Source organism: Coenobita brevimanus, chromosome 87 (assembly GCF_032717465.1).
Source record: "Coenobita brevimanus isolate Jiangsu-jjx chromosome 87, ASM3271746v2, whole genome shotgun sequence".
In the NCBI taxonomy this organism is placed as follows: domain Eukaryota; kingdom Metazoa; phylum Arthropoda; class Malacostraca; order Decapoda; family Coenobitidae; genus Coenobita; species Coenobita brevimanus.
In genome coordinates this window covers 12370190-12391504 of record NC_137040.1, presented here as the reverse complement: position 1 = coordinate 12391504, position 21315 = coordinate 12370190, and the positions used below count along the sequence as shown (strand labels likewise).

The window sequence follows — 21315 nt, the reverse complement described above, 5'->3', positions numbered from 1 at the left end:
AACTGAAACTGCAGTAATTATAAGAACATCAGAAAATGTAAGTTAATCCAACGTAGAAACATAAACCTTAAAATTAATCGCCAGTGTGATGACGGAATGCTGCCAGGTTTGAGTACTAGTAACGATTTGTGTTATTTTCTAATACTTGTGCGGATGCCCTCTCCTCTCACAAAGTACTCTAGTCTCAGAAGTCATTCCCCACAGTAGTCGGGATAAATATACGCCAGTGTTGTCAGTAGGGATTTCCCTGCATTAAGGAAATAACCTATTTTGGACCTTGAGATGTTACAAGGTCTCATAATTTTCTCGCGTCCTCTGCCTTGCCAGCTTTTGTGAAGTCATCTATATGGGCTGCTTATTTTGCATTGTTGGCCTCGTATTTGATCTGGTGTTGCAGCACTGTCATAGCCAGAGGTTATAAAGCCACGGCTACAGGGTCCATCTGGATATTACCTTCTGTGGAAGAAAGAAAACCGACATCATGATCAGTTGCCTTAGTCATAATGTAAAAGTTAGCAGGTTCTTTGTTGGTGTTTTCCACGTACTGAGCAATTGCTGGGCATTTAATTTCCATGTGCAGCATTGTTTTTCGACTGATAGAGTTGAATGCGTTTGAGGCATCAACTAAAATTCCTTCACAGGGTGAACTACTGCCTCGCCCGTCTGCCAACTTGCACACGCTTGGAGGCTCCCAAATGCCTGCTTACTGTCATCTTTCAGCACTTCCGTAATGATTTTCTTATAATCAGCCTCAACACTTCACCTACCCTGATGAGCCGGCATCCTGGATTTTCAAGGGGGATGAGTCAGCAAGCTTTCAGTGCTGCGATCCTGCTGCATTGACTTGGCAGTAAGGCAAGTGTTACTCAGGTCTGTTGCCGCCTCCCCAGACTTGCTGTTACCAATAACTACTCACCAAAATTTTGCATCAAGGCTTTGCTTTGCCTTTTCCCCACCATAACTCCGGTTATCCTATATTATTTGATTGGACTGAGAGGTTTGTAGCTCCGGTCTAGTTTTGACTTGGCACCTGCCTGTCTTACAGTTGGGTGTTTTTCTGTCAATTGTTGCATTGTTTTCTGTCAGGTCAAGTATTCCATTTGATGATGCATCTGACAGAGTTCTTGTTGCCATCCCGGCTTTCCCCTGCCTCAATTTGCTGCCAAAGATCTTGCCACATCATTGGTGTTCTGGTTACTCTTGCCACGGATGCTTATTCTTACTTGCAAGATCTTTATATATATATATATATTATATATATATATATATATATATATATATATATCCAGAAGGAGCCTCTGTGGTACAGTGGTAGAGTGTGCGTTTCGCACGCTGGTGAGCGCGGGTTCGCCTCCCGCCAGAGTTGTAAAAACTTTGGGAAGCGTTCACCAAGCCGCTTGCTACTTTGGCAGACACAATGGGTGCTGTGGATGAACCAGTGTCGCATACTAGTATGCTTGCACCCAATCGGCTTAAGGCGGGCCGATTACACTTGGTTCACAGACTACATCCAAAGCCACTACAACACTACAATCACACTCACAAGCACTTCTCACCCTACATACAGTAGACAGCCTAAGCCACTGGGTAGAGATACATTGGCTGTATCGTCCCTGCTTCGGTCGGGATAGGCCGATCCTGCGGTGGACCTCAACGGCTGATGATGATGATGATGATGATATATCCAGAGTATGGGCACCTCACTGTCATATGCACATGTATCACCTCCTTACCCCATATTCACTTATTCCCAGGAGCATGCATCTGCCTCAAGAACGGTTGGTAACGTATCTCCTGCATCTCTGTCCGTGGACTTTAACAGTCTGCCTCATAAACCAGCAGCAGCCGACACCATTGACTGTTTGGCCACAGACCATGCCATCATTGTCGTTTGTTTCAGATTCACCAGATTTTTAAAGTCCAAATGAGAAAAGCAGAAGAGGTGACAGGACTTATGTTGCTAGTAGTACACTTCTGTGTACCGCGCTGTGTACCTACCCCTGGTGGTTCTCCTGGAGGTGAGGGTGAGAGGCTTTCCATTGAGGTGCCAGGTGAGGGTGATGCTGGTCGTGTCGGACACAGAGCAACGCAGGGCACGTGACTCTCCAGCACCCACACGCCCGCTGCTCGGCCACGTGCTGAAGTAGAAGATGTCCCCGCCAGTGGCACCAGCACCCACGCAAGTCCACACTGCCACCACGCCTAAAACAGAGACAAGGAGAGTTAATAATTGTGAATGAGGAGAGTGAGGGATGGAGAAGAAAGAAAGGAGAAAGGAGGTAGAGTAAAAAGCCCTTTCATGGATCTATTAAGTTGATGGGGAGAGTGTTGTGATATTTTATGTTTCTTTGGGTCCATGTGATGTCTATTGAAGGACCGGATCTCTCCAGTGAAGAAAAGAGCCTGAAATAACTCTTCCCCATGGTAGCCAACTATAATGTAGGAACGGGTGTCTGAAATGAGAATAAAGTACGTAAAAGTGAGTGTTTCATGACCTATGTTTCTGTGTGTTTGAGTCAGTATGAACTGACAGAATGCGAACCTGTGATAGTACATCGAAGGACACACTATCTGCATTCACTTTAGTACCCGTCCGGCACGGCTGAGCTTTGAGCCCAGACATGTGGAACACGCAGATCAGAAGTCACCTCCTTGGTTCCAGGGGTACAAGTTGTTGTTACATAATCCCGGTGTGTCTGGCTGAGCAGACCCGTCGGCCACAGCTAAGCAACTACTTCGGGGTCATCCTACAAGCATAGTACTGTACAGGCAATACAAACGTTGTGTTAGAATCCGGTGCCCCGTTGTGATAATCAGCGCCTCATCAGGGTCCTTCCTACGGCGATGTGCAGGGAAGTGAGGAGGTTTGACTCCCGGGTGGACGCCGCAGCTGCTCCGTCTAGGATACACTGCGCCACCACATACAGGCTCCTCGTCGGAGCCAGGGTTATGAGGAAATGCATAAAATTCACATCTGATGAAATAAATACACAATGAATGACGTCAGCTAAAGACAACACTGCGTCATTACAGAATTGCACTTAAGTAACCCTCGCTACGGCTGTTGGCATTTTAAATTTGTACTGCTAAAACTACCACTGATGTTACCACAACTGTCACTACTACTAATGCTTTTGCTGCTGTTACCCATAATATTACTACAATCACCACTATAACGATTTTGACTGAACCTACCACAACTTCTACTACCACCACCGCCGACATTACCGTCACAATCACTACAACAACTATCCATTCTACTATTGGCACCACTGACGCTGCCTCGCTCCAAAAAAACAACACTCCATTTACATCCTACACCCCTTCCCTTTCCTCTTCCCTCCATCATCATTAACATACACACACTGCCTCCCCTCTCATCACCGTGTATCTTCACTATCATTACTTTCACCACCACCACTGCTACATTTTCCACCTTCACTACTACTACCACCATCACCATAATCATCACCACTACAACTCTAACTCCTACCATCACCCCTGCAACTATAACTCCTTCCATCACCACTGGCACTACTCCCACTGTTATTGGCACCATTAACACCGCCTCCACCCTATAACGACACCCCATTAGCACCGTACACCCCGCCCCTCTTCTCTCCCCTCTCCATCATCATTAATATACACACACTACTTCCCTCTCACCACCCCATCTCCCCACTTGCTACACTCTCACCACCTCTCTTCCCATCCCTCTTCACTCCCCTCACTCTCGCTTCCACTCTCCGCACTGGGATCACTTTCATCATTGTAAACACTCTCCATTCCCAGTCTTTTCATAACGTCTCTTTCCAGCACAGTTCACTTTCTTCATTCTACACCCTGTCTTTTCACTTTTTCCACTCTCATCACCCTTCCACCACACTTTATTCCCTCTTTTTCATTCGCTTTTCGTGTCACTCTAGCTCTTCATTCTCACCAGTGCATGCCATCCCTATCATCTCCCTCTTTACCATTCTTCACTCCTTTTACTCTCAGTAGTCTCTTCATTAGCTCCACTCTCATTATTCCATCACTCTTCCATTCTTATCTTTTCACTCGCTCCTCTTACTACTTTTAATTCCCTCTCTTTACACTCGAATTTCATTATCACTCTCTACTCGCTTCTCTCACATCATTCTTTCATCACTATATTCTCTTCCCTCTCACCGGCCCATCCCCTTCACTTTTTCCTCTTTCATCATTCTTTCAGCACGTTTCATTCCATCTTTTATTTTTTCAGGATTTCTCTTTTTGCCACTCTTCATTCCAATCATCCCATCTCTTCACTCGCTCCACTCTCATCACTCTTCGCCGTTCTTCATTTCCATTATTCACCACCCCATCTTCCCTCGCTCCACTCTCATCACTGTTTCACCACTCCCCATTTCCACCATTCATCACTCCATCTTCACTCGCCCCACTCTCATAATTTTGTCATCATTCATTTCCACTGTTCACCATTCCCTCTTTACTCGCTCCACTCTAATTTTTTCATCATGCATTTCCACTATTCACCACTCCATCTTCACTCGCACCATTCACATCACTTTCACCATTCCTGCTTTCCATTTTTCACCACCGCACCAACACTCTCTCCACTTTCACTGCAACCCCGTGCTGGCAAAAGGGTTTCGGGGATCGAGGGGTTAAAGGAAACATCACCCTTTTACCAGCTTAATCGGTCAGTCACGGGTTCGTTTTTTAAGGTTTTCTTTCTTTTTACTGCGGTTCTCTTCATCATTCGTCACTCCCTCTATTATCATCACGCTTTCACCACTCAGAATTCTCTCTCATTACAATATTTCTTTCCTTCACTCTTCGATCTCACCACTCCGCGTCTTCATTACGTCTCTCTTCACCAGTCAAAATTCCCTCTCTTTCAACTACGTCTCTCTTCACCACTCTCAATTCTCTCTCCTTCTACTATGTCTCTCATCATTCAGAATTTCCTTTCTTTCTACTACACCTCATTCCTTAACTCAAAATTCCCTCTCTGTCTACTGCGTCTCTCATCACCACTCTTAATTCTCTGCCTTCCTACCACGTCTCTCTTCACCACTCCTGATTCCATCTCCATGTACTACGTCTCTCTTCATCATTCTTCTTCTTCACCGGTATCACTCTCACCATTCGTTCACTACTCTTCATTCCCCCATTGCACTACAGATGGCCTACAAAATACTAACTATAACAAGCAGGCCAATCCTAGACCCCTAAAAACCCTGGTGACATCCATCCTTTGGCCATTGTGACACGAGAAAAATGTGTAAAAAATCAAGAATTAAAAATGTGGACAGATTTCTCTCTCTGCCGGGATATCAAAACTCATCAACCTTTCACCACTCTCATTTCCTCTCATTCTCCATCATTCACTCGTTCCTCTCATATCACTCTCTGACCAGTCTTTATGCACTCTACTTTCACTATGGCTGTCTTCATTCTTCACTCGTCCCTTTCAACATTTCATCATCCTCTCGCTGACTCTACTTTCATCAGGCCTTTCTTACTGTTCATTCTCTCTTCAGCACCTCTCTTTTCACCACCCTTCACTTGTTACTCTTACCTCGTCATTCGCCCTACTCTTATCTGTCTTTCACTACTTTGGATTCGCTCTCTTTTCCCTTAGTCGTTCGTCACCAAATCTTAACTCGCCTCTCTCTGTCTCTCTCTCTCTCTCTCTCTCTCTCTCTCTCTCTCTCTCACACACACACACACACACACACACACACACACACACACACACACACACACACACACACACACACACACACACACACACACACACACACACACACACACACACACACACACACACACACACACACACACACACACACACACACACACACACACACACACACACACACACACACACACACACACACACACACACACACACACACACACACACACACACACACACACACCTTCACTTTCACCACACTTCCTTTCGTTTCACGCTCTTCACTTGCTGTCCTCTTACTCCATCTGTCACTTCACCACTCGTCACTCTTCACTCTCACCACTACTCTCTTCATCACCCCTCACTCGCTCCACTTTCACCACGCCGTCACCACTCCCACTCGTTTCACTTTCACCACCTCGCTCTTCATCACTCTTCACTCTCATCGTCCTTCTCTCCACCACTCGTCCTCACATCTTCATTTATTTATTCACTTCACTTTCTCCTTTCTCTTTATTCTCATCACCCGATCACTTTACTCTTTTCACTCTCTTTGTTCTCATCATCCCGTCTCTTCACCTGCTTCACTCGCTTCACTCTCTCTACTTTCATCATCTCACCTCTTTACTTACTTCACTCTCTCTGCTCTCATCCCTTCTCTTTACTCTCTCCACACCCTCCTCTCTCATCATCTCTTCTCTTTATGCTCCTCATTCTCTCCATACTGTCTTCATCTCATCTCTTTACCCTCATCACTTAATTCTCTCTCTCTGCTCTCATCATCCCGCCTCTCTACGTGCTTCACTCACACCCTCTTTCTTTTCTCTCTTTACTCTCTCTGCTCTCTGTTCACTCTCCGCCAGCCACTCTTCTTACTATTTACTGCCAGTCTTAACAAGAATATAGGACCATCCCACACACAGTACTAAATAAACAGGTAGACAGAAGGAGGAAGAGTGGGGAAGTAGGGGAGAGGTGTGTGCGCATGCGTGATAGATAGATAGATAGATAGAGAGAGAGAGAGAGAGAGAGAGAGAGAGAGAAGCAGAAGGAATAAGAAGGGGAAACTGGACAGCGCAACATCCTCACCTAACAGTTCGTATAAAGGCTAAACATATGACTGCCCTTTGACCACGACCTTCCACCGACTTTACTCAAAATCGACCTGCTTCATCCTTGTGTGGCCATCCATCCATTAACTAAGTTTGGACCCGATCGGATCAACACTGAATTAATCTTGCCTTATGACGCTGACGTTTGACCTACTGTTCTCAAAATCGTATCTGTTCATTCTTACCTGACCCTTAGCCTTCCCTGCCGAGTATGGTTCAGGTAATATAAAATCTGTTCGAGTTATAGGGTCGAGCTTTTTCACCTTGACCAATGACCATGACTGATTGTTCTAAAAAAAGGATTCACTTCATCCAAATTTGGTCTGTGATCAAAATTGCCTAGGCTGACCTTGCCATGCGACCTCTATCTGTGATCTCTTGGTTTCTTTAACAATAGGTCAACCTCTTTGCTGACCTCAATCTTTACACCTAGTTTGTTTAAAATCAGATCAAATATGTCTGTTATTTTTCACACACACACACACACACACACACACACACACACACACACACACACACACACACACACACACACACACACACACACACACACACACACACACACACACACACACACACACACACACACACACACACACACACACACACACACACACACACACACACACACACACACACACACACACACACACACACACACACACACACACACACACACACACACACACACACACACACACACACACACACACACACACACACACACACACACACACACACACACACACACACACACACACACACACACACACACACACACACACACACACACACACACACACACACACACACACACACACACACACACACACACACACACACCAAGCAAAAAAGTTACCCCGTCACATACGCTGGTATAATAAAAAGAAATGTTGCTCGCACGCGCACGTGTGTACACAAAAAAGCAGAAATAAGGTGGAATGATGTGTGTGTGTGTGTGTGTGTGTGTGTGTGTGTGTGTGTGTGTGTGTGTGTGGAGAGAGAGAGAAATATATAAGACGGAGAGAGAGAGAGAGAGAGAGAGAGAGTGTGTGTGTGTGTGTGTGTGTGTGTGTGTGTGTTTGTAATATGAGGGTGACGTGGCCAGCTTATTACACCGATGTCTGACAGCTGCCACCACCACCACCACCACCACCACCACCACCACCACCACCTCATGCGTCACCACAAATTCACAGCCCTCACACCACATTTATCATCTCCACCACAACCATAATTACCACAAAACCACTGCGACCACGTCACAACATTCACCACACCTATCACTACCATTTTTTCATCGTCACCTCCATTTACCACCAGACCACAGACTAATAATAACACCAATACTTTCACCACTAGCACCGGTAAACACATCACCATGAGTCACCATCATACCTTTCACTCACCTCAAACATAACAACACCTCATGCACCACTACCTCCGCCACAACCGCACCACAACATCTATCACCACACCACTAGACCACCGTCCCTACCACATAAAATTGCACTATTGTCATCACCATCAACACATAAGGCAACATGGAGTGTCATCCTCCAGTAATCAGCAGCCCTTTCCCTCACTATTCATCACCACGACCACCACACTAACTTCCTCTCCACTGACATCTACCACAACCAGCATATGTTGAAATGTAGCATGTCAGCTCGCAGTTAGCACTACCCTTCCACTCAGCACCACAATCACTGCCCTGCCACAACGACCACCACAACGACAATGACCACCACCACATAAGGCAGTGTAACCATCCTCAGTCAGCAGGAGTCCACACACATATCACGATCACGACATCCACCACAACACCCGCGCTAACACAACCACCAACACCACGAGGACACAAGGCGGTGTAGCATGTCAAGCGGCCGTCATCCTGAGTCCTGGCACTGAGCACCACAACACACAGCCGTCACGGGCCGTATAATTTCCCACTCTACACCACACCCGCGCCATAACACACTCTCCTCCCCCCTCCTCTCCTTCCACACCCTACACCCCTACCCATCCCTCTGCTTCTCTTCCTTTTCCCTCGTCTCATCTCTCCCTTTATCACAATTCCTCCTCCTCCTCCTCCTCCTCCTTCTCCTCCTCCTCCTCCTCCTCCTCCTCCTCCTCCTCCTCCTCCTCCTCCTTCTCCTCCTCCTCCTCCTCCTCCTCCTCCTCCTCCTCCTCCTCCTCCTCCTTCTCCTCTTCCCCACTCAACACTTCCATCCTTCCTCTTACCCACTCCCTGTTCACCTCCACTCCAACCCGTATCCCTACATTCCCTTTGCTCCTCTCTTTCATTCCACCCACCACCTCCACTCACCTCTCTGCTCTCTTCCCTCCATCCAACACCCCATCCTCCCACCCCTCATCCCTAACCCATTCCTCCCAGCACCCCCACCCACCATTCTGCTCGCCTCCTGCCTTTGTTTATCTTGTTCTTAACTCTCTCGTTGGCATGGACGCACTTAGCCTAACACCACATGTTTTTTTCTTCCGACAGTAATCCAAGCAGTTAGACTTTCTAGCCTCCCGTGTTTCTTATGGCCGTATGTGTAAAACTTAAAACTAAACATTAAAGTCCCAGATTTTTTAGGGACGTTTGTGGAACGCATGTGGTAAATACAGTAGGTGTGTTAAGCTTGGATCTCACTTAATAGAGTAAAGCCGACTATGATACAAAAAGACCTGACAGAAACTGCTTCCGTCACGTGCTTTAGAAGTTTACGTCAGAAATTGTGGACTTGCCTCCTCGTCATGATTTAAGAATGTGGCCACTAGTCCATAGTGTTCCTTACGTTTATGTAATAGATTGTCGTCCAGAAGCAGTGACACCGGGGAGGTAGCACAGTTAGCTAAATGGCATGTGTGCGGCGCCTGTGCAGTAGACAGAGAGCACTTGTGCAAAGGAAAAAATAATAAGTTTTAAAATAGCTTCCTAACCAAAGAGGGGTTCGCCTGACAATTATCTCTTTACCAGACATATGCGAGCACTGTATGACATATGAAGTGGTAATGAAAAGGAATGCATGTACGAGTATGTTGCAAGGGTCTAGGTGTGTAACTACCAGTATGTGTGTAGGTGTTAGTGTAAAGTGCTGTCACTGGAGTGCCATCATATCTTTGGGGATTTCAAAGTTCAGGGCAGCTTGTTTGCCCCTAAATCAGTGCTGAGTCTGAGAGCAGGAGACTATCCCCAGAAAAGACTTCAGGCGATGAGGCATATAGGAAGGTTGGCTTGCTTGACGGCTTGTGTGCAGAACGGAAGTGCAGGTAACTCGAGGCAAGTCTGAAACAGAGGGTGAGGCTTATCCAGTGATGCCCAACGTGAGACTCCCAGATAAGCCGTGGCGCTAATGTAAGCCAGAACATGAGGGTGAATCATGGTCAGTAATATCTAGCAGAATGCTGTTGTGTAAGTGGTGACTTTGAAGTAAGTTCATTCCAAGGTATGCCGGAGATCTAAAATTAGTCAAAACAAAGAAGCAAATGAGAAAGAGAGAGAGAGATCTGTCCTTCGTTCGCCTCCGAGTGTTGTCCTTTTTGACTGCGTAACCGAGTTGTGGTGCGTAATACAGGGTAAGGCCCAATCTCCAATGAACAAAATCGGACCGTCATGGAGAGCTTGTACCCGTGGATGGTACCACATGTTACCGTAATGTCAGGACTCTTACCATTGCTGTTACACTCTCTGTTATCTGACGTGCTGCCGTTTTCTTTGCTGGAACGGTCGAAAAAAGGGTTTCTGTGGCCCCTAGGTGAGACGTAACTGATATTGCTTGGGCTGGCTCATCCACAGTGGAGAGAATGCAGAGGTTTGCCAGGTATACTCGTACTCATAGAATCCGGGATGTAACAGGTCAGTCGCCGTCCCGGTCCATCCTCATATCTTGACTTCGTATTTTGAGTCGTAGAAGATGCCTGTTGGTATGTTGGAATCTTGTATTTACTCTTCAGTACTTACTCTTGTAGTACATTGGTTCCAAAACTGAGGCCATGGCGCATTTCTCAGGGGGGACATGGGATAATCTTACGTATCTGAGGTCACCGGTGATAAAACTTCATATTCATTTTTCAAAGCAGTATTTAAGAGAAATAATTTTTTTCGGTCAAGCATTATATGCAGATCATGCCTAAAGGCAGTGCAAGATAAATTCCTTGAACAGTGATGGGACTCATTTGAAGATACTCTTGCAAGGAAGAGCTTGACGGAGTTTGGGGTAAGAATGGGACGCTGCCCTGGTACAAAGAAATTGGTTGTCTGTGCGTTTCTGTCAGTATTGCCTGCCTATCTCAGCAAAACGACCTTATCCAACCTGTCGAGCATTAAACTGAATAAAAAGTAAAATCGGTTCTGCGCGGATGATTATCTCTTCTGCACCTTTTTGTGTCTAAGCTTCTGATCCACCACATGGTAACAAAATACAATATCAGCTGTACCTCTGAGTTTTCAATCCAGTTTTTGAATGCTCTTGTATGTGCTTGCAACGTGTGTATATTTTTAATCACTCGAGTTGCTATAATCTCAGACCCAGTAAGCTTTGTTTACTGCATCATACGAATAGGCTATTTACAGTACGTGAGGACTAAGAATGTTATATATATTCAGTGCGGGGCAGGGGGAGGGGAACACAAAACGAAAAAGTATGGGAACCATGGTTGAAGAACCTGTTTTGGAGCCACAGTAGGTTGGTGGTAGGATGTTTGTTCACGAATCTTAGTGCGCCCTTAGTTTGGGGTTGGAAACTAATGGTTGTATACCTAAACACTATACCGCTAAGTGGAATGCAAGCTCCCTATTTTTGACGATAATTTCTGAAGTGAGTCAGGTGGAACATGTTTAGCCTGCCTATAATGTTGCTGATTGCATTCTGTGAAATGGGATGCAGGCTGACCATACATAAAAACCACAGGCTTTCTATAAATGACCGTCAAAAATTTAGGTTTTGCACTCCATTTTGCGATTTCATGTTTAATCATACAACCGTAATATAAAGTGGATGATGTAAGTAGATGAAGTTTGACATGATTGCTAAACTCACACCTCATCGATTCATACCAATGGATATAAAGACTCCGACATACACAGACAAGGGTGGCTCAATCGGTAGAGAGGTGGTCTGTAGTCCTGATGGACCCAGGTTCAAATCCCCGCTGCGGCAGGGAACAGTTTAAGGATTTGAATTTCATAAAAGCAGAATTTACTGATCTACCAGAAGACCCGCCGACATGTAAAAATACCCCCGCTAATACCAATACACCAGTCCTGTATGAGACAGCCCTAGCATGTATTCAATATGGACGGTGCGTGTTAGCGCCGAAGTGGTGACATAATTATAGAGGTGCATGGTATGTAGGAGGACTACTGGGCCTTGAGTGCAGGCTGTGAAGTCTATGCCCAGAGTCGGACACATAAAAAAAAAAAAAATACTGGTTTTCGTATACATCACTCTCACTGCACACATCTCCTCTCCACTCCCTCATTACCATCATAGGGAATCGTTATTTTGCCCACGAGAAAACTCCTGACTTTTTATAGTCACAGAATTTTACTTTACGTCCTTCTGTTTTTCCACCCTTGTCAACTTCTTCAGTCGAGTGAGGTGTTTTTTTATTCACTTCCAGTTGCCTCCAGACGATTTTATTCGGCTTAGGAGTGACCACTTGTACTGAGTAAATATAGGCTATGATTAACCTCTTGTGTGAACAGCTCTCCTGTGTTGAGTAAAATCGTCCGACAGTTACAAATATTAAACATAGAAGACGTCTTGGCAGCGAAAGGGTAAAATCTTCATTATATTCCTTTGCACATCCTCTGTGGCTTAAAAAGAAAAAAGTTAAATCTTTATCCTAGGACATGAATTTCTAAGTATGTCCAGCCGCTTCTCTCTCTCTCTCTCTCTCTCTCTCTCTCTCTCTCTCACACACACACACACACACACACACACACACACACACACACACACACACACACACACACACACACACACACACACACACACACACACACACACACACACACACACACACAGCGGTACTCAAGTGCACATAGTCATAAAGGAATATAGACACATAAACAGAGAGAGAGAGAGAGAGAGACCAACAATACTGCAGATGTCACGTAACCCATCAAAAGCCAGTCTGGTTTTATCCAACAGTTTGACACAAGATAACGCATCGGCAATAAAAACAGATGAATCAGCAGTTTCATTATACACAGATGCAGACCATTTAGGCGTGGTCGGTCCCCATCAGCGAGTCAAAACGTCAGGGAAGAGTCTGGATGAAACGCAAAATCATTATCTCTCTTCAGCCGCATTAATCGACTTTTTAAATCCCTTCAAAGCAGCGAGTTTCCCTGATCTGGGTGACATCGCTTGGCATTCGTCGAGGTAAATTGAAAAGTTCGTATATCAGTGTCAGAGAGGTGAATAGGTAGTGTAGTGATCTAAGGCGCTGGGCGGGGGAAATATCACGTGCTTTTGGTGATGGATTCGACACCTTAGGATGGCTGGAGTTTATTTTTTCATCTTGTAATGGCACCAGAGACGTGGGCCGGCCAATTACCCCTAAATATCGTGATCTGCAATAGCCTAGCCTCGGGCCCCATCATCATATGGGTAAATATGGGACTGTATGTTATTATGCCACACAGTTAATATAAAAAAAAAGTATAACGTAAGGAACTAATGCCTTCCGTACGATGATGTTTTTGTGTTATCCTCCCTACCATGAGGCGATGATAAATATTCACCTTAAGACAGCTGCCCGTAGTGAAAGGGTTGATGATGGCCTGTTTGTAAAGTCTTTCCTAAGCCGACGAATTTTGTGGGACAGAAATAAAAGTGAGGATTGAAATGTGAGAAAATTTAATGAAGCATAAGCCACAGTGAGCGGTGCCACGGGCATTGGGTACTGCTGGCGTGGCATAATGTGGCTGGTCAGTGTTGCGAGGATTCTGATAATATGCCTATTGTGTATTTCTATTTCCCTGTTTTTCAATCTTACCAACCCAATGTGAAATAATAGGAATAAAGTGATGACGGTGATGGTGATGATACCTGGGAATAATCATGTTGCTTCACGGTTGACGCTATGACAGTCCCCATGGAATGTGAAGGAGTTAACAGGCAGTACTATATTGTGCTTAGTGAGGTGTGGTAGCCGATTCTAGGCTACCATATTACAGAACATTCATGGGTAAGTGACCACCGTACGACCCTGGAGGCATAAAAAAAAAAAAAAAAATCCCTCTCACGGATTCGAAATGATAAGCGCCAAATCTGTTTGGCATCCTTTACCACTGGACCACCACGCGTCTCCGTAAAGGACATGAGGGTGAAAAAAAAAAAAGAAGAAGCAAACCCAATACTAACATGAGTGACATTTGAACTGAGAGTCTTTTAACCCGATTTGAGTAAAGAAAAAAAAGTGTTGTTACACGCAGAACAACACCCACCAAACACTGATCTCAGGCAGTGCTGTAAAAGGTAATATTGATGTTTACTACCATCAGATGATTTTGTTTAGCTTAGGGCAGACTTCTCACTATGATGGCCTGGTAGATACTGGTCCTATGCTTTTCAGATCGAGGGGCCTCTCTACCGATGATTAAAATCGCCTTGAGGTAGCCAAAATGAATAAGAAAGTCCTCGCAGTGAATGGATTAAAAAATATATAATTCCGGGGTTCGAGACCAGACGAAACAAACTCGGCAATTTCACTGTTCAGGTATTCCGTATTTTCATTCACCCATTTAGTACCAATATTATTTTTTATTCTTTTCTTGCAAGCGATAGGGTATTTTTCAAAACTTGGGTGAAATCCATTTGCACAGAAGATGATAACGTCTCCCTTAAAGCCTCGTACACACCAAGATACAAAGTCGCGCAACATGGTCTCTGGACTGTCTCGCATCTGTCTCAGAAAAATCTAAATTTGTCACGCAACAGTCGCTAGACATTGTCTCTGGATCACGTACACAGTAAGATACTTTATCCAGCAAAAGTCGCGCGACGATGTCACTAGGCTGTTGGGCGACTGTTTCAGGAGAATCCAAATCTGTCGCTGGACAGTTACGCGACAGTCCAGAGACAAGATACAAGTTGCTCGGTGCGGAGGGATTTGGCAACGGATGACTATTTTTTTTTTCTTTTTTTTTTTTAAGGTTCGCATTTACAGATGCACGCCTCCTGCTATAAGGCGTCAGTATTCACACATTTTTACATTATTTATGCATAACAGCTGTAGATACATTGACTAATCAGAAGTATATGGTTCTATCCTAAATAATTATGGAGTATATTTATATACTTTAATTTTGCATAAAAGTTATACATGATCGTTGAAAGATTATACTGTATGTGTATGGGTCTGTCCTAAAAATAATTATGGTATATTTACACGTTTTACATACGTCATTGAAAAATTATGTTTACGTATATGGTTCAATCATGACATAATTATTAGCTTTAGTGATTCCACTTTTGATTTTGTCAATTATTCTTACATATTCATAGATAGATAGATAGATAGATAGACAGAGATATATAGATAACTAGCTAGATAGATAGGATAGATAGATAGATATTCGTCCATAAATATATATCTTCACATGTACATTTTGCCTGTGACTAGAATATCACTTCTTGTGTTTCATATGACAAATGTTGGTTGTAAACTGATATTTCAAAATTCACATGGTGGATGGTTCAGTCACGGAGGCTCAGTTGCCGCCTAGCTTTTGATGAGAGAGGTGCTACACGCTACAATATTTATTTTCAGTTTAATTGATTAGCATATGGTCAACTGAAAAAACACTTTCTCTGACTGAGACACTACATGCAACTCCTTGTTTGCGGGATGTGACGCGACAAAGTAGCTGGACTGTCTCTCGATTGTCTAGCAACAGTCTAGTGAGAGAGTAGCAGAAATGTCTAGCGACCTTCTCGCAACAGTCTCTAGACAATCCAGAGACAAAGTTGCCTTGTCTCCAAAGTGTCTCTGGACTGTCGCCCGTCTGTATCTGGGTTGTCTCGCGACAGTCGAGATACATAGTCGCTCGACTGTCGCTAGACTTTGTATCTCGGTGTGTACCGTTATAGCTCGGTGGTTAGAGGTCTCCATTATAACATATTGTATTTCATTCCTGTTCCCGTCAAACGATTTCATTCAGCTTAGGGGAGGACTTTCGTACGGCAGGGCATAAAGAGACTTCATTAACTCCTTTACCTCGACAACTTTAGTACCGTACTTTATTCTTACTGCCACCAGAGAATCTTATTTAGTTTAGGAAAGGTCTCCTATGATGAAGAGGATATTAAAATTTTACAGTGGTATGACGGTTGTTGTTACAGTGCTGACTAATCATTCGTAGATCATATACACAGTTAAGCTATGTCCTGGCCTGCGAATAGTTGTTGGATGATAACATTATACCAGTGATTCGTAAAATGGGTTGGTAGGATGCAAGGTCAGTGGAGAATGGTGTCAATAATTATTTTTTTTTTTTTTAATTCGTGGAAACACATTTCCTTATGTACTCACGCACATACACCGTGTGTGTGTGTGTGTGTGTGTGTGTGTGTGTGTGTGTGTGTGTGTGTGTGTAAAAACTCGAAAGACCACTCATCTACAATATTTACATTTTCCTTTTTTTCTTTTGTCGCACCTAAATGCTCATGGTACTGAATAATATAGCAGCTGTCTAGACGTGGATTAAGAAATACCACTATAAACAGCAGAAGTAAGTTTTTCTATTAAATATAAGTTGAAAGAGCTTTTACCTTCCCTTCTCTTATTGGGCAGTTGGTCGTGAAAAGAAATATAGTATGTTCCTGGAGTAGCACAGGATAACAGCTACATACGTGTAACTAAATTTTTAACTAAGTCGAATGTCTCATTTTATTATTGTGATAAAAATTTAAGTGCTTCAGTGTGATGACGTATTATGATTTTATTCTACTACGACATGGTATTAATTAACTTGCTGGAGGCGTCGTGTAGTGGTGGGATTAATGGAGGCTATGTATCCTATGGAAAAAAAAAAAAAAAAAAAAAAAAAAAAAAAAAAAAACTGACAGCGCGCGCGCGCGCGCGCACACACACACACACACACACACACACACACACACACACACACACACACACACACACACACACACACACTCGCGCGCGCGCGCGAGCAGACTACAGCCTAGTCAAGTAAATTGACTTCAGGCTTCGAATCGTGTCCTTCAAAGGCATTAAAACAGTAGACAGCAATCCCCAAACCTTCGTGTCTGTCTCTCTCTCTCTCTCTCTCTCTCTCTCTCTCTCTCTCTCTCGTCTCGTACTACTGTTAGGGATATATATATAGATAGATAGATATAGATATAGATATAGATAGGTAGATACATAGATAGATAGATAGATAGATATTTTTTTTTTTTACAGTAGAAGACAGCAGCTTGGTGTAGGATTTTTCTAAACAAACACTTGGATATCTTGAATTTTTCCCTTATACTGTATTAGGAAGCCTTTCAGGCCTAATCATTACAGTGAAATACAGAATACAACCTGCAGGAAATACACTCCAAATCACCCTGTGAAGATAGAAATTTTAATTACTTTTAAATCTGAAGCTAGCGGACTTTTGCTTCAAGGAACAATATTATGGTCATGGATTCTATCTTGCAAATGGAAATAGGGCGTTTACGAAGAAAGATCGTAATGGTGGAACAAAGACTGATGTCAAGTCCGCCTTCACTCGCAAAGCAAATACTAATACAGTGAAGAAAGTATCAGCAGTGAACAGAATTAGGAAGCGACCAGAAAACGGTTAGAATTGGGTAATACTGGGCAGGCTGATTTGGAGGCAACTGCAAAACTTTGTACTTGTGGGAGAGAAGGCTGCGGAATTTTGCTTATTAACTAAGTGAGGACTTAGCCTAAACCTACTGAATAAAGCAGATGACAACACAGAACAAATGAATCAAAATTTCACGAGAAGCAGCTCTACAAGTAGGAGGCAGGAAGTCCTGTAATAATAAGGGTAAATTTTCAAAAGGTACAGAGGATTTTCCAAAGAAAATAAAGAACATGACTGGAATGACAACAAAAAAGATCACACAAAAGCAGCTTGACTAGAGAAAGCATCAACAAGAAAAATAGAGACATGAAAGCATAGCAAGAGTAGAGTGATTGACAAAACTTATGAAATGGAAAAATCCGGTTAGTAAGTAAACTAAAGAATGTTATGGAAAAACGGGATTGCTCGGAAAGACTGTCATGAAAAAATAACAAAATATTGGATGTATAGTAATCAAAATAGCAAGTGATTTTTATACGGAACTTAAAGACGTGATAAATGATAGGAGATATTGTTGATGAGAGAAAAGGCTGATACAGAAATTATCAGCATTAGATTGGAAGAAAACAAAAATCCTTGATTGAAAACGTGTAGGGGATGACGATATCTCCATCACTTTTATTAAGGATGCAGATGATTTTGTATTGTAAGAACTAGCAAAACTGCGTATGAAATGCTGAAAAGTAAAAACAGCCCCCAAATCATTAAAAAAATAATTTATCATATCATAAAAAGGTGACACTGCTTCTTAAACTTCTGGGAGGGAATCGTCCATTGTATTCTGGCTAAAACCAAACGATTTTATCCGCCAGTGAGAAACCTCCTGATGTCCGAGGTTGAACTATCTAAAAGGATTAACAAGCAACATGTCTTCTTCCTCTTGTGTAAAAATTATTACAAAAACCCTACCCAGTCGAATTAGTCATACACCAAAAGCAAGCCGGTCAAAAGAATAAACCAGATTTCATAGCGGCTATTCAACAGTACACCATATTTCAAGTTATCAAACAATTAATAAAAGTTCAGATCACGAACCTATATCCATGTCATTTACTGATTATGAGAAAACATCTGATTCACTTGAAACAGTAGCAGTGATTAAAACAGTTAGAAAACAAGATGTAAAAGAAACTTACGTTGAACTGGTAGGAGATGCTTACAGAGATAGCACTGCTGCCATGAAAATAAAATTACCCAGAATTACCAATGAAGAGAGGTGTTAGACCTGCTTAGAAGACGTTTTAAGAAATTTAGGTTGTCATGGAAGAGAGTTTCGTAGAACGATGAGCAACTGAACAGTCTTTGTTTGTTTATAAAATTGTAAATCATTCGGAAGAAGAAATGATAGTTGATTTGAGGAGGCACAGTCCAATAGTAGGACTGACGATGAATATGAAGAAGGCGACAGTTATGTGTAATAGTAATGTTTTAGCAGATTACGGTGAAAAGAGATGACGAAGATTTAGATTTTACTTACAACTGACGAATACATATAACTAAAGCAGGCAAGTGAGACAGTCCCAGTTCCTGACTACAAATTCAGGCGAAGAATAGGGATAGGATGGAGGGATTTAGGTGAACAGTGAATCATCATGAAAGATAGGAGACGGCCTCTAGCTTAAAAGAATTGGTTTCAAAGCCATTGTATACTTCTTGTTCTAATTTAAGGAACAGAAACCTTGGCCAGTGTCAGTAAAGACTTTGAAAACTAAAACTTGCTCTCAAAGTAACAACGTTCCAAGAAGCTGCATGTAACTCCAAAGATCAAGGACTATCTCACGGTGTTGATGATGATGACTTCCCTCTCTCTCTCTCTCTCTCTCTCTCTCGGCCTTGCCTGGTTTCTGCTGTGTGTCCAGTATAGTGATATTGTGCTGGTGTCAGACCCCAGCGACACACACACACACACACACACACACACACACACACACACACACACACACACACACACACACACACACACACGCACGCACGCACGCACGCACGCACGCACGCACGCACGCACGCACGCACGCACGCACGCACGCACGCACGCACGCACGCACACACACACACACACACACACACACACACACACACACACACACACACACACACACACACACACACACACACACACACACACACACACACACACACACACACACACACACACACACACACACACACACACACACACACACACACACACACACACACACACACACACACACGATATTACGTGGGGGATGGGGGAGGAAGGGGAGAGGGGGAGAAGGTAGATGGATTAGGTGGAGGACAGGGGAGTGGGGGAAGGGAAAGGGGAGAGCTGGGAGAAGGTGGGGAGGAGGTGAAAGGGTAGCGGGAGGGGAGATAGGGAGATAAGATAACTTGGAGAAGGATTATGGAAGAGGAAAAGGAGAGGGGAACGGTGAGAAAGGAGGAGAGGAAAAGGGGTAAGGGGAAAGTTGGAGGTGGGGAAGAAGGAAGGGGAAGAGAGTGAGAGGGGGAGGAGAGGTGGGGCTGGAAGGGAAGGGTGATGATGGGGAGAAGATAATGAGAGGGGAAAGAGAAGGGAAGGAGAGAGATAATTAAGAAAGTGGAAGGGGGAAGGCTTGAAGAGTAGAGGAGGAGGATGATGATGACGATGAAGATGAGGAGAGAAGAGAGAGAAGAGGAGAGGCAAGGAGCGGGAAGAAGAAGGTTAATAAAAGAAGACAAGAAAATTAACTGGGAAAGGATTGGAGAGAAGAGTGGAGGATATAAAAAAGAAAAAATGAGGAAAAGAAGCGGGTAGGAAAGTGGAAGAGCAAAGCATGGGTAAGGAAAGGCAGGGAAAAGGAACAGGAACAGAGATGGGGAAAGAAAAATAAGTGAAACGAGAGACAAGGGAGGGAGAAAATAGAGAATAGTGAGAAAGAAGAGAAAGAGGTAGGAGAGAGAAGAAGGAGGTGGAGGGAAAATATAGAGAAGTAAGCGTGAGGGAGAGCCAAGAGGATTAAAGGAGGAAGGAAATTGGAAGATGAGGTGGGAAGGAGACAAGAAAGAGGAGGGTGAGAAAAGGCATGTAGGGAGAAAAGAGAAGGGAGAGGGGGGGGGGAGGACGCCCGAGGAAGAGAGGGATAAGAGAAGAGAGGGGCAAGGGAAGGTGGAGCGAGAGAGACAGGGAAAGGAAAAGAGGAGGGAGGGAAGTGGGAGAGACTGTGGAAAGATGGATAAAGGAATGTGAAGTGTGAGATGGGAGGTAAGGGAGAGAGGAATGGAAGGAAGGGTTGAGGACAGCGCAGAAGTCGGAAAAGAAAGAAGAAAGAGAGAGGGAGAGAAGGAGAAAAGAAGGAGGACGGATGGCACTAATGAGGAAGAAAAAAATATAAAGTAAAGGCAGGTCGAGGAAAAATGTAGCGAGGGTTTGTCATGCCAGCGGGGTTGAAAAAGAAAACGGACACGGAGAAAAAATCTTAATTAGCTGAACAGGATAAACCTAAATCTTTCTAAGAGGGAACAGATAAGAGAATTGTAAAATATTAGTACTGATAAAAGCCACATTTCTCACATCAAGAGAATTATTGTAAAGAGAGAATTTATTATTAAATTGATCAAAATAAAAAAAATCGAGCAAAAAAAATTAGTCATTATACTCGTACAAGCCACACCCACAAAAATTCACAACACAAAAATGATGA

General features: G+C 43.7%; 1 protein-coding gene across 1 annotated transcript in view; it reads right to left on the bottom strand.

Moving 5' to 3' along the window:
* Positions 1–21315, bottom strand: part of LOC145410978 (inactive tyrosine-protein kinase 7-like) — a 393412-nt gene that overhangs the window by 98601 nt on the left and 273496 nt on the right. Inside the window, exon 2 of the mRNA XM_080281034.1 lies at positions 1999–2202. Coding sequence (XP_080137160.1) covers positions 1999–2202 — 204 coding nt within the window. The remainder of the gene's footprint in view (positions 1–1998; positions 2203–21315) is intronic.